The sequence below is a fragment of the Haliotis rubra genome, unplaced genomic scaffold (assembly GCF_003918875.1).
Source record: "Haliotis rubra isolate DU_JTF1 unplaced genomic scaffold, ASM391887v1 Scf5, whole genome shotgun sequence".
Classification (NCBI taxonomy): Eukaryota; Metazoa; Mollusca; class Gastropoda; order Lepetellida; family Haliotidae; genus Haliotis; species Haliotis rubra.
The window spans coordinates 927490-941683 of record NW_025767190.1 but is presented as its reverse complement, the minus strand read 5'-3'; the positions used below and the strand labels follow the sequence as shown (position 1 = coordinate 941683).

At 38.6% G+C, this 14194-nt stretch overlaps 1 protein-coding gene across 1 annotated transcript in view; it reads left to right on the top strand.

The window, feature by feature from the left end:
• Positions 1-14194, top strand: part of LOC124291666 (glutamine--fructose-6-phosphate aminotransferase [isomerizing] 2-like) — a 77352-nt gene that overhangs the window by 17496 nt on the left and 45662 nt on the right. Inside the window, 3 exon segments of the mRNA XM_046728715.1 lie at positions 8347-8445; positions 9501-9626; positions 12195-12253. Of these exon segments, the coding sequence (XP_046584671.1) occupies positions 8347-8445; positions 9501-9626; positions 12195-12253 (284 nt within the window).

The window sequence follows — 14194 nt, the reverse complement described above, 5'->3', positions numbered from 1 at the left end:
GGCCAGGCTCGCTGACTTGGTTGACACGTCATTGGTTCCCAATTACGCAAATCAATGCTCATGCTGTTGATCACTGGATTGTCTGGTCCAGACTCGATTATTTACAGACCGCCACCATATAGCTGGGATATTACTGAGTGTGGCATAAAACTAAACTCACTCACTCACTCTGTCCACCACCTCGCTCCCAATACATCACAACACAGTAATGCAATGTATTACAATGGATGTTTTTCAAATACACATCACCACTGATCAGGTTAATATGTAAAATTACCAGACCTGGTGACAAAAGCAAGTTTTCCTTATATGACAATGAAATGTCGATTCTTGTGGGCCAGCGTATAATGTATAAATCGATTATCGAGGCACAGCTGGTGAGGATTGTACAGGAAGGCAAGCGTTTCAGTGATATTCAATATATTCTTTACTGATAAACCCCTGCTTAGTAAAACAGATAGTGATTTGCCTGGAAGAGGAAGAGGAATATTTGATTTGACTTACACATTAAAATGGATTTTTACATGATTCTATATTACGGTTTTATTAGGCTGGAATATTTTGGGAGTATATTTATTCGTTATTCCGGGATCAAGAGATTACTGATGAAAATGAATGATCAGCCTTCATAGAAATAGGCCTTCAATGGTCAGGTGAGCACATATTCTGAAATTGAGGGTTATGTGATGATTTTCAAGGTCAAACAATGAAAGGCAACAGATATTTGTATCAAAGTGTTTCATTGATGTGTCTTGGTTCTGTTTATTGTTAGCTAAAGATGGGTTACTATTGGGTGAATGAGTGAGTGAGCGAGTTTAGTTTTACACTGCTTATAGCAATATTCCAGCAATGTCATGGCAGGGGACACAAGAAATCGGCTTCTACCATTGGGGGTTTATAGTGTATCACACTATTTTATGACACACAAGGCTGCAATGTGATATATTTATTGTATATATATGTTGACTGCACATGGAACCATATCACTTATGTTAAGAAAAGATAAGTATCAATCACAGAATATACTGAGCACATAAAAGATATGATGATGAGCAAGAACGAACCTCAATTTACCCATCTATCAGTAATACTGCCCACACTCACTCATTGGCAAACAGGGCGGTGGGGTAGCCTAGTGGTCAAGGCGTTCGCTCGTCACGCCGAAGGCCCGGGTTCGATTCCCCTCATGGGCACAATGTGTGAAGCCCATTTCTGGTGTCCCAAGCCGTGATATTGCTGGTATATTGCTTAAAGCGGCGTAAAAACTAAACTCACTCACTCACTGGCAAACAGGTAGACTAACCACTAGATTCTGAAATGAACATATTTTACAGAAAAAAAGTCCATAGTAAAATATAAAATATAATAAAAAGGAGCGCTGAGACCTTTTTCATTTCCTGAAGCTGTGGAAGTCTAGACTTGCCACATTGTCTAGACTTGCGTGGGCTTTCTTGGATATATTTGCTTCAGTATCTGTATCACAGACTAGGAAACAGGGAGCAGTTGTACAGAGATATCTTAAGAGTTAAGTGCTCCACACCTTGTGAAATGTTTTGCATATCTCTTATGTATTTGGGGTTATCAGTGATGCCAAGATTTATCAACCTGATAAGATTTCATTAAATCGGGGTCATGTGGGTTGATTGTCAGCAACCCTTGATTTTCGTAAGCAGTAAATCTCGTCTGGATTGTTGTAATTCTAACCAGGGTCTTCATAAGTGTCATGATATCGTAAAGAAAACAATATGGGCAGTAACTTGTGTACCTTATCAGAAAGGGAATAGCCTCTGACTTGGATTAGTTCCTTAATTGACTGTTGTTTAAGTCCATTCTAAATGCTCATGGTATGCAATGTTTGGCCTCTGGTAATACCCTGTCGGTAAAGATATATACAGCATTCGGAAAGTACAACATAATTGCTGAATTCTAATCAACATGACCTCTGTCTGATATATATTGAACAGAAAAAAATGCAAAGGCTATAAAAAACAGAATGGCCTTCGGAATTATTATTTACTATATTTAGAAAAACCCTGCTTTTAAGCCCTGGCTTACTGTGGTTGACAACCTATTTAAAACTTTGATGATTCACCTGTTTAACTTCACTCATCTCAGATGTATTTAAGGTACTCATCCAGTTTTACCTGAGGACGTCTGCAGAGTTAAGCCTAGCTATCATGGTCATGCCCTGACATTACTGCAGGGCTTTTCTGAACAGTCTGTGCAGATTAGATCTTTGTTTCAAAAATGAAAAAAACTTGATTCTACACTGGTTTATGCAATCATGCAGTGATCACTACATAGCCATGTGGCCTTGTACATTGGTAACCTTGAAACGCCAGGGGAGGTGGCTTAGCTCAGTGGTACAGTGTTCACATGTTATGCCAAAGGTCCAGGTTTATTGCCATATGGGCAAAATGTTATTTGACGGGTTCCATGCCCTGACATTGTTAGAATAGAGCTAAAAGATACATAAAACCGTTGCCACATTAAAAATGGACGACATTATTCATGACTGTTAAACCCTGAAAGAATTAAAATACAGATGGATACTTTGTCGAGCTGCCTGACAGAAATTTGGGTCAAATCCTTCTTGATTATGTTTCTAGGTGACCGCCTCCGTGGTTAGAGCATCTGCCCGGAGAGCGGAAGGTCGCGGGTTCGATCCCCGACCGCGTCATACCAAAAGACATTAAAATATGGTACTTGTTGGTCCCTGCCTGGCGCTCGGCATTAATTGGTACAACAAGGACTGGTCGGCTCGGAGTCAGTATAATGTGTCTGAGTGGGGTATTCATGCTTCACTGCGGCGTGGTATCTCAGTGGCCTAGCACTATAAAACCAGCTTCAGTCTGGGCTAGTACAAGCAGCCGCACATACACCTACACATACACACGCATGCACGTCGTCATATGAGCGAAATATTCTCAAGCACGACGTTAAACCCAATTTCACCTTCTAGGTATTTTACGATAGTTCAGGGGTTTCATCAAAACATGAAATCTGTTTCACACTGGCCTTTCCTCCTGCATCAGGCTGACATGTCTAACTCACTGGGAATTATGTACAATTTAGATATGGATGACAGGTTCATGGAAAACATGCTCAACTGTGCTATGAATACTGAGTGTGTAGTTTGGGAATCTCATAAAATACAAGTGCAGGTATACCAGTGTTGTACCAAACTTCATTGTGCAGAGATAACGATGAGTATGATTTAGGGGTTATTGTAATGATGTTTTAGCCTAAACTTACGCTGTTATGATATCCTTCCACAAATTACAAACTATACATTCGTTTGGGAAATGACTTGAAATGAGACTATTCAATCAGAAAAAAAACTATTGCAATAGTATTGCAATAGTTGGTCGCAATAGACTATCGTTATCGCAATAGTATGTTGCAATAGACTATCATTATCGCAATAGTTGTCTCCCCCTCAATAGTGCCGCCTACAATTCGCACACCGTTACTGATCAGTACCTTGTTTTGGACTGGTTTCCCAGACTATTTATACTGTTCATCTATATTCCTTATTACAGACTGATTACTCTGAAGCTTACATTGTTGATTATGTTATATCGAACACGCTTACAACGAACATGCTTGTAACGAACTGATGAAAGTTTCAACTGTTTTTCGGCCTGACAACTTGTTGTATGTTTTAGTTGAAATATGTATAACAAACTACGGTTATAAGGAACTAAAAGTGGGTGTTTGTAATAACTGTAGCTTACATATTACTGAGGGTTTTAGCTGTACATTTGGGGTCTTCTTGTATTTTGTAATGTGGAACGGTTTGCATACAGATGGATGGTCAATATACGACAGCTGCTACAGCTGTGAGGTACCGGAAAATCTGTCACGCATGTATTTGTCTAGTTTAGATCTCAGGGGCATGATTAATTCAAACCCAACATTTTGAATGATATACATATGACTCCTCAACAACGCATGAATAAAGTGTTGTTATGGGTGACATAGTATTAGCTGCACTGGTGCATTGTGGGTTTTCATTCAACAATACACGATACAGTTTTTTTGTTTTGATACTACATGATAAACTTGGTAAATACTTACAACTCATTTATTGACATTCCAGATATTTCATCCGTAGAAATATTGTGAAAATGAATTCATTGTTACAGATTTATTTCAAGAAAACATGTCTACACCGATTTTTTGTTTCGGAACCTTTAATTAATATCTTTAATCAATCCATGTGAATTGAGATGAATATGCATATTGTCATACATATCATATTGTTACCTCTTTATTGCGATATGTATTGTATTGTGACCTTGCTGTTTCCTTTCATCCTTAGTGTGTGTAATCATTTTGACTACCCCTTTGCTGTGAATTTGCTATTTAGATTGGTCATTTTTTAGTCTGGGTAAACTTTATAGGATTGCCAAAGGAAGCTAACTATGTGGATGTAATCTGACAGAGATTGTAGACTGGGGTAATAATTGGGCAGCCTTGACTATTCTTTGAAGTGTATCACAATGACTGTAGATATGTTGTTGTTTGAAAGTAGCTGGCGCGACATCCAAAATGACAAATGTGTATCGTGAGGATATAGGAGCTTATTGAATAGTCTGTATCACCCACAGCAATATGGCAGGATACAATGTAATGGGGATACACAAAAACCATTCATTTCTATATATACTATTCACACTTTGCTAAGGATAAAATCATTTATTCAACAGAAAACTATGATGTGGGGTCAAATTTGGTTTAAATATTTAAGCCTATTGTAAGCATGGATCCAAGTTTTTAGTTTGTTATTTCATCTGGTGGATCCCATACCTGCTATTGACAGGTGTTGTGTACTTGTCAATGACCCGTGCCATGATTTGCAAAATGGTTGGTTGGTGCCATGGAAACCGTTTTTATGGTTCCTCATGTATCAAGTGCATACGTTTAGCTTAAAGCGGCTGTTTTCCTAAAGATGTGTTACCATATCATTATTTATCCAGTTTTAAATGGATACAATTTCAAATTATAAATCTACGTTTAAGTAAAGTTGCGAATTTTTGTGATCCTTAGCAAAGTGTGAGTAGTATATAATCGGTTTCGTGATAGTTATAAGTTCAATTTTGTGCAGTAGCACTTTTGCAAGCATCATAATGCACTCACTAACTGATGAGTTATCAGCTAAGTGGGACATGGTGTCTGGGTTTAGGATCTGAAGTGTGGAGATGATGAGCAAGGAAGCAAGAGATTGTCCTATTGTGTCGATAGACAGCAGTTGTTATCTTTATTACATGTGTCGAAATAGAAGCCTTGTAAAAATGTTTAGCAAGATGTTGAGGTCAATACAATTGATAAACACTTTTTTTACCAATTTTTAATATTTTGTCTTGAGGTATTTCAGTGCACAGATGTAATGTATCAACTACTGAACAGATACAATGTATAACCGCTAGTGATCATATAAATATAGAACAACTTGTGAAGAATATATATCTATATTAGTATTTACATACAGGACAATGTCATTCATATTTGACAATTGATATGTACAGAAATATAATCAAACATTCACAAAAAAGATGGCGTCACTTGTACACAGAGTGTCTCCATTAAATACAAACTCTAGATATTGTTTCAAATGATAGACATATGTTGCAAACTTTATACCGGGTAATGACAGCATTATATGTGTCCCGCACTAGGGATCGTGTGAACTGTGTATCTGCACCTTGGAGAGTTGACAGCATTTCGTCGTCTTCCAACATTTCAATATTTACATAGGTTTCAGCATCAAGTAGATCAATCAGAGATGAGAAAGTTATTTTGGAGAGATATCACATGGTTGTCATAATCACAAGCATGCATGTTACAAAGCAAACATTTTTTTGAGATTTTATTTCGTGATGAAAGTTTCAAACATAATTGCAAGGCTGCTCCGTGTTCAGGGTATAAAAATGAAAATTTCAAAAGTATGTGATGTGTCAGTAATGTATGAGCTCTCATGTAACGAGACAGTACTGCAATAAGTGATACTTTTTACGCCATATGTGTTCTTCATATTCGTGAACTTGTTTGTTTACAATTCATCTCCACTGGTGCTTTCGGGGGATGAACCACTGTAGTGATCATGCAAATATTGAACAGCTAGTGAACAGATATAATGTATAACAGCTAGTGATCATGTAAATATAGAACAACTTGTAAACAGATATGATATACAACTAGTGAACAGATATATTATATAACAAATATTAAATAGATATGATATATAACATATAGTAAACAGATTTAATATGTCACGTCTAGTGAACAGATATGATATATAACTAGTGAACAGATATATTATATAACACAGTGAAAGATATGATATATAACATATAGTAAACAGATTTGATGTCACATCTAATGAACAGATATATACAACATCTAGTAATCAGATATATGTAACAAGTAATGAATAGATATGATATATAACAAGTAATGAACAGATATAATGTGAATCTAGTGAACCAGTATTATCTATAACAACTAGTGCACTGAAAGAATCACCTAGTGATATTGTGGATTGTTGCTTATTAGGGTTGGGTATTGCCAAAACTTTTGTATTTTGCGATATATTGTGATATGTGTTGGCGTATTGCAATATGTATTGCAATATATTGTGAAAGTATATAACACATGGTTTAAGGTAGTTATATTTCTGTTACCTTTCTTTTGAAACAATGCCACTGGCAGGACTCAGATGTGATTGTACAAGAGATCAGTTGAAAATGTTTCGAACTTGAAGACTTCGCTCTAAAGTTTGGAACTCGAGAAAAAGCGAAATACAAATGTTATTAGTAGTTTTGACTACATCATGAAAATTACCGATCGTATCGGGTGAACTGATTCGCGAAAAGGTTACCGCAATATATCGTATTGTGAAGTTCGAATTGCAATATACTGTTAACCGGTATTATCGCCCACCCCTATTGCTGATGCTATCAACCCCCGGTTTGCCTTGCCGAGTTCTAATTGATAGAAAGCTCAATGTGTCATTGGTTTTGTTGTCTTACAACACAGTCTACTGATTCTAGTTTAATTGTGGAAAAGGACAATATGTTCACTGTAATAATGTTAACTGGTATAAATGCATTTTTTGCTCATTCATTGAATGCCAGGCATCAATCTGCAGCAGCATTGTTTTTACAAATGTTTTATTTAACATTGCATCACACTATGTGTCTTATCACCATATATATTGGAATGTATCATCCGCCACCGTTATGTAACAGAGCTCTTACATGACCATTTTGCATCCTGTGACAGACATCATTATATCTGCTGTGTCCAACACACATAGCCTGACTGGAGGTTGTGTAGAGCAAGGGTGTAAACTGGCTTGGCATAGGCGGATCCAGAAGGGGGGTGCAGGGGTGCGCACCCCACCTTTTGTCCTGAAAGTTTATTAAATGACCATTGAAACTCGGATGAAAATGACATGTGCACCCTCCCTTTTCTCAATAGTATGCACCCCCCCTTTCTAAAAAAGCTGTATCCGCCCCTGCTTGGTATCTTGGATGGTGATTTGAAGTTCTCTGATTCCATGTAGCTGAAGCACTACAAGACATCAGAAACATTGTCCGATGCAGTGAGAGAGAGTAACTTCCCTTGAACCATAATATTGCAGTTTCGCCAAAATATAATTAATAATTAAAATATCAAAATAAACATTACTCGCATATATTGAAGATTAGGTTGTGCAAGTATAAACAGGCTTGGTTTCTTTGATGGTGATTTGGGGGTCTCTGATTCCATTTAGCTGAAATGCTAAGAGACAACAGAAACATTGTGAAAATGGGATTAAAATGTCATTAAAATGAACATTACTGGCATATCCGATATATAGAAGGTACTTCTCACAAGATTGGATTCACTGGACCTAATGCTTCTTTTGCTTATGAGCCTGACTGAGAAAATTACCCAGCTGAAATTTGAAAATGAAATTAGAAAAAACAACAACATTTGATAAGTTAGTTTTGCTCATTTCTGTTTTACCATTAGGCAAATTAAAGATGAAAAATGCAAACCCCATAGATTTTATAACCACAGTTTGTAAGAAATGGTGAATAATACATATGAAGTATGTCTTTGAGAAATATGAAACCCAATCAATGATCTTTCAGTGCTAACAGTCATGCCAACAATGTTGTGTGATGGTAGAAAGCTTAGAAAGAAAACATTTTTAACTGAAATGTTGGCCACATGATTTGTAAACATTCTAATACACAATACAAGGCCCAAGTAGGACATTTATGTCAAGTTAAACTTGTCAGACTGAGGAACTAGTCTGTACATCCCCATTATACTAGCTGTTTGTGTTTTCAGGTGTTGCATTTGAGGGCAGCAATATTGACAGCGAAGAATGTTTCATCAAAGTCATCAGACAGATTGGCAAGGTCAACATGCTGGAAGAGGCTGTACGATGTAAGAATTTCCTGACATACATTGTGGAATTGTTGCATATTGAAATTGAACATGTTGAAGGATTTCATCTGGAATAGGCCAGAGTTGCATGTTGGGATTCAAGGATTTCATCCAAAATATGCCAGTGTTGCATGTTGTGATTCCACGTACGTACACGAATTGAAATATCTTAAGAACTGTTCACTAGATTCTTTTCATATTTGGTACCTAGGTTCATCACAGTATAAGAAAGGTCCAATTCAGGTTTGGTGACCTCGACCTTCATTTCAAGGTCACAAGGGGACTTTAACGTTTTACCTGCATGTTAAGCTATCTCAAGAACCGTTGACTGGACTTTCTTCATATTCAATAGCAAGCTTTATCTAGGGAAGGCACAGGGCCCAGTCGATTTTGGTGACCTTCACATAATTTTCAAGGTCATGGGGACACTTTGAAGATTTCAGCATGTAAACCTGCATGTTAAGCTATCTCAAGAACCGTTTATTGGATTTTCTTCATATTTGACACCAAGCTTTATCTAGGGAAGGTGCAGGGCTCAGTCAATTTTGGTGACCTTCACTTAATTTTCAAGGTCACAGAAACACTTTGAAGATTTCAGCATATTAACCTGAATTGTCAGCAAGATATTTCAAGAACGGTTCACTGGATTTTCTTCATCGACTTTCAACACTTCCCTTGAATGTTTTGAATAACCAATTTCTTTAGTACTATTTTTGCATATTTCATACACTATGACATTCATGTCAAGGTCAAAGTCAGTCTTGAAAATATGTGTGTGTTTGAACAACTAAAGAGCAAGATATCAAGAGAGGTTGACTGGTCATGTTTTTGTTGACATTTAACTTAAACTTTCATTACTTTATAAGTTTGATTTGATAATTTGCGACGGGGGATTATGTCACCTTAGTGACAATGCTTGTGAATATTTTTAATGACTTCAAATTTTTCGACAGTTCCATGCAGATCAGTAACTTATGTGTCAGTGCAACCAAGCTGCCCAAGCAGTATATTGTGAACACATATGGGATGTGCTATACACGTCTATTATATTTCAGGTGCACAGGACGTGAACTTCGACAAGCCCTACAATGTCCATGTTGGCATTGCACACACACGCTGGGCCACCCACGGAGAACCCAGCCAACGCAACAGCCACCCCCAGAGGTCTGACCCTGACAATGGTGAGTTTCTTTTTTTTTCTGATGTAAATGTAATATTTCAAGGAAGTGAGTGTGCAAAATTTAGCATGTATGTTCATGTTAAAGACATTTCTTGGGTCCCTAACTTAAAAAGGTAGAACAGAAATCCTCAAGAATCAGTGGACCTGTTATGGCGCGGTGGGCGAGCTGGCTAAGGTGCCAGGCTAGTGATCCAGCGAGCTTGAGGTGTCGGGATCGAGCCCACCTGTGACCGGGTGTAAAAACCTCGGAGTCAACTTTGTGCAGACTCTTTCAGTGTTGTCACAACCCCTAGTTTACAGTACACATCCCTGTGCACTTAAAAGAACCCACGAATCCGTTGGTATATGACCAGATGGTGGACACATGAATATGTGCAAACACCAAGTTGCGGGTACAGCAACGTGCAGTGAACTTGGACAAAGTACTGTGACTATGTGTCCCAGACCACCCAGCTGTGAATGGGTTGTATGATCCCCAGGGAGTTGAGATTGATAACACGATGTGCCGTTGAGACTGACATCCAATGATCGAGGGAAAAAAAATACCAGCGCCTTGAGCAAGCACTAGTTGCGTGGATATGTGCGCTATATAAATATCATATAAGATGTTCAAGCACTGAATAGTATGAAAGCGATAGCTGGCCTTATCCTTGCAGTCCTATTGCTTACGTGTTGACACAGTTTCACTTGGTTCTGCTGATACCTGTAGGTGAATGAGTAAGGTTTTATGCCACTTTTATGTAACAGATATGGGCTTCATGCTTTGCACCCATGTGGGGAAACAAACCCAGGTCTTCAACACTTGCAAACGCTGTAGCCACTAGGCTACCCCATTGCTCTTGATAGATGACTATTGCCTTGGATCTTATTCATAAGTTCATTAAGGGTTCACTTGTCAACTGATGGTCACAGGTCAATACTCCATGAAGTATGAAACCATCTGTATGTGTCCACTATTCTCCTGCAGTATATTGCAAGGAAACAGTAGACACAAACAGGGGGTACACACTGTTTGTCAAATCTAAAGAGTATGCAGTTCATAGTTTGCTGTATCTACATGGCTAGATTTGGGTAGAACACAATTAATCCCAGATGAGCAGGCATGTCTGTCCTCGTCTGACATAGTCATTCACTCTTTCCTGTGAGGGGCGGTGGGGTAGGCTAGTGGTTAAAGTGTTTGCTCATCATGCCGAAGGCCCAGGTTCGATTCCCCACAATGTGTGAAGTCCATTTCTGGTGTCCCCTGCCATGATATTGCTGGAATATTGCTCAAAGCAGCATAAAACCATACTCACTCACTTTTCTGAGAAGACATGTTCACTTCTGGGAAGTACACAAGCAGAAGAAAAAAAAGGATATTTCTTTATCCTAGCCAGTCATGGGCAGTTGTGTGTACCTGAGACACAAAGTAGGTGCAAGTATTGTTTGTTTATGTTATTGTGGTAGTGACAGGCCTGCATGCCTGGGTACAGTTGCTATACAGTTGCTAATACATTCAGTAAACTCATCTGCCACCTGCTACAGTATCATCTTTCTCCTGGCTGCTGTGACATGAGCAACACAGTTTCTATACCGAGCAACATACAGTGTCCTACTTACACCGAGCAACACAGTGTCCTACTTACACCGAGCAACACAGTGTCCTACTTACACCGAGCAACACAGTGTCCTACTTACACCGAGCAACACAGTGTCCTACTTACACCGAGACATGAAACCTTCTCCGACTTTACAGGACCTCATCTTTTGAGTCAGGGGCGGTGGGGTAGCCTAGTGGTTAAAGCGTTGGCTGGTCACGCCGAAGACCCGGTTCGAATCCCCACATGGGTACAATGAGTGAAGCCCATTTCTGGTGTCCCCCGTCGTGATATTGCTGGAATATTGCTAAAAGCGGCGTAAAACCAAACTCAGTCAGTCAGTCTTTTGAGTCAGATCTATGTACACTGAGTATGATTGGTTTCACAATGGTGAAGAAAGACATATTTTATTTGTGACATTATTCTTTTTGATAGTTCTCATGTCTGTTTGTAAGCCAGCAATTCCCAATTTGTTTTAGGTGTGATGCTGTTGTATTTGATTCTAGGGACATCTCATGTCTTCAGTTTTGTACATGAAGGTTATAAGATCTACTTTTATGCTTAATTATGACCAGTGAATTTCACATTGTTAATATTTGAGCATCAGTGGGGCTGTGGGGTAGCCTGGTGGTTAAAACGTTTGCTTGTCACACCAAAGACCTATGTTTGATTCTCCTAAAAGCAGCTTAACTCACTCACTCATAAGATAAATGTACTTCTTATATATTCTGGGTGAAAAGAAAATGTAAAAAATAGATCCCAAAATGTTTTCATCTTTTATGGATGTTACATGGTTTGGGTTTTTTTAACAGGCAGACTTAGGGTGGTGGGTAGCTCAGTGGTTAGTGTGTTTGATCGTCATGCATGAATGACGAGTTTCATTCAAAGCATGAATCAGGAATTCAATATACAATGTTTGTATTGTTGTTTGTTGAATAGTGTGACTCCTGGGTGATATGTGTACATCTCACATATTGTGGTTTGTTTTGCAGAGTTTGTGATTGTACATAATGGAATCATCACAAATTACAAAGATATCAAGTCTTTCTTGGTAAGTTGCATAGCTTGATACTTTCTATCATTTACTGTTTATATTTTGTATAATAAGAAATGGTCACAATTCTGAATTTGTAGGTTATCATGATAGCAAGAGCCAAGTCACACCCTAGCTTGGTGATGACTGCCGAGTTTTAAATTGATAAAGGTGGAAGAATGTATACTGAAACATTGCTCAATGCAATAAACAAGAAGTTGAAATCCATAAAGTTGTATGCTTCATAGGGCGATGGGCTAGCCTAGTGGTTAAAGCATTCACTCATCACGCTAAAAACCCAGGTTTGATTCCCCACATTGGTACAATGTGTGAAGCCTGTTTCTGGTGTCCCCTGCCATGATATTGCTGGAATATTTCCAAAAGCAGCGTAAAACTAGACTGACTCATTCACTGTATTCTTCATTATTGACTAACCAACTGATCAAACAACTGACGACAGTTTTGTGGGTGCCTGCTGCTATATTACCAAATTTGACCAAAAGCACTTCTATGGGACAGAACTGCCAATATACAGCTGTCTTTTACACTTGTCACTAAGGCTGAAGGGGTCGTTGTCGGCACAGGTACTACAGAAATGTACCCTTGTGACCCTAGGACGATCCCATTCTGCATCGCGATGAGCGCTAAACCGGTTTCTCGAACACGTACTAAAAATTATTCCTGCCTGTCAAACCGCGGAAATATTCAACATGGCAGTGCGTGTTCGTCAGGAAGAACTATATACCTTCCTTCCGCTGTCAGTTATAAAATATCAGACAATCAGTTTTTCTTGAGCATGAAGTCCCCTGTAGTCCGTTTTACAGAAAATTGAAAGCTGTCTACAATGGGGGTGACATACTTCGTACATATCCATCGCTGTTCTCTCAGGAGCGAAACTTTTTAAGTTTTGGGTGTCCTGAAAGGGCCGTTTCCAAATCGTTCCCACCAACAGCTGTCGTAAATGAACATGGGAAATCGTCATCATCTTCTTGATCTTCTTGCGTTAGAATACAAAGTGAATACTCGGCGATGCAGTGAAAGCGCTCGAAATCAGGCGATCTGGAACAACACCACAAACCGGTTTCGGTTTCGGCTTGAGAAAAGTGGACGCGTCTGCCGTTTAGGGTACCGAGTACGTTTCTGTACATTTACTTTGGCTAGGGTACACTTCTGTATACTAAGCTCCACTTTGAAGTATCTAGACTTGTTCCTCAGGATATATTGTGTTCCAAAGGTCATCTTACTCAAATACTGACTAGGTATCTGACCAAATACTGACTAGGTCATCTTACTCAAATACTGACTAGGTCATCTTACTCAAATACTGACTAGGTCATCTTACCCAAATACTGACTAGGTCATCTTACTCAAATACTGACTAGGTATCTTACCAAATACTGACTAGGTCATCTTACTCAAATACTGACTAGGTCATCTTACTCAAATACTGACTAGGTCATCTTACTCAAATACTGACTAGGTCATCTTACCCAAATACTGACTAGGTCATCTTACTCAAATACTGACTAGGTCATCTTACTCAAATACTGACTAGGTCATCTTACTCAAATACTGACTAGGTCATCTTACCCAAATACTGACTAGGTCATCTGACGAAACACTGACTAGGTCATCATACTCAAATACTGACTAGGCCATCTTACTCAAATACTGACTAGGTCATCTTACTCAAATACTGACTAGGTCATCTTACTCAAATACTGACTAGGTCATCTTACTCAAATACTGACTAGGTCATCTTACTCAAATACTGACTAGGTCATCTTACTCAAATACTGACTAGGTCATCTTACTCAAATACTGACTAGGTCATCTTACTCAAATACTGACTAGGTCATCTTACTCAAATACTGACTAGGCCATCTTACTCAAATACTGACTAGGTCATCTTACTCAAATACTGACTAGGTCATCTTACTCAAATACTGACTAGGTCAT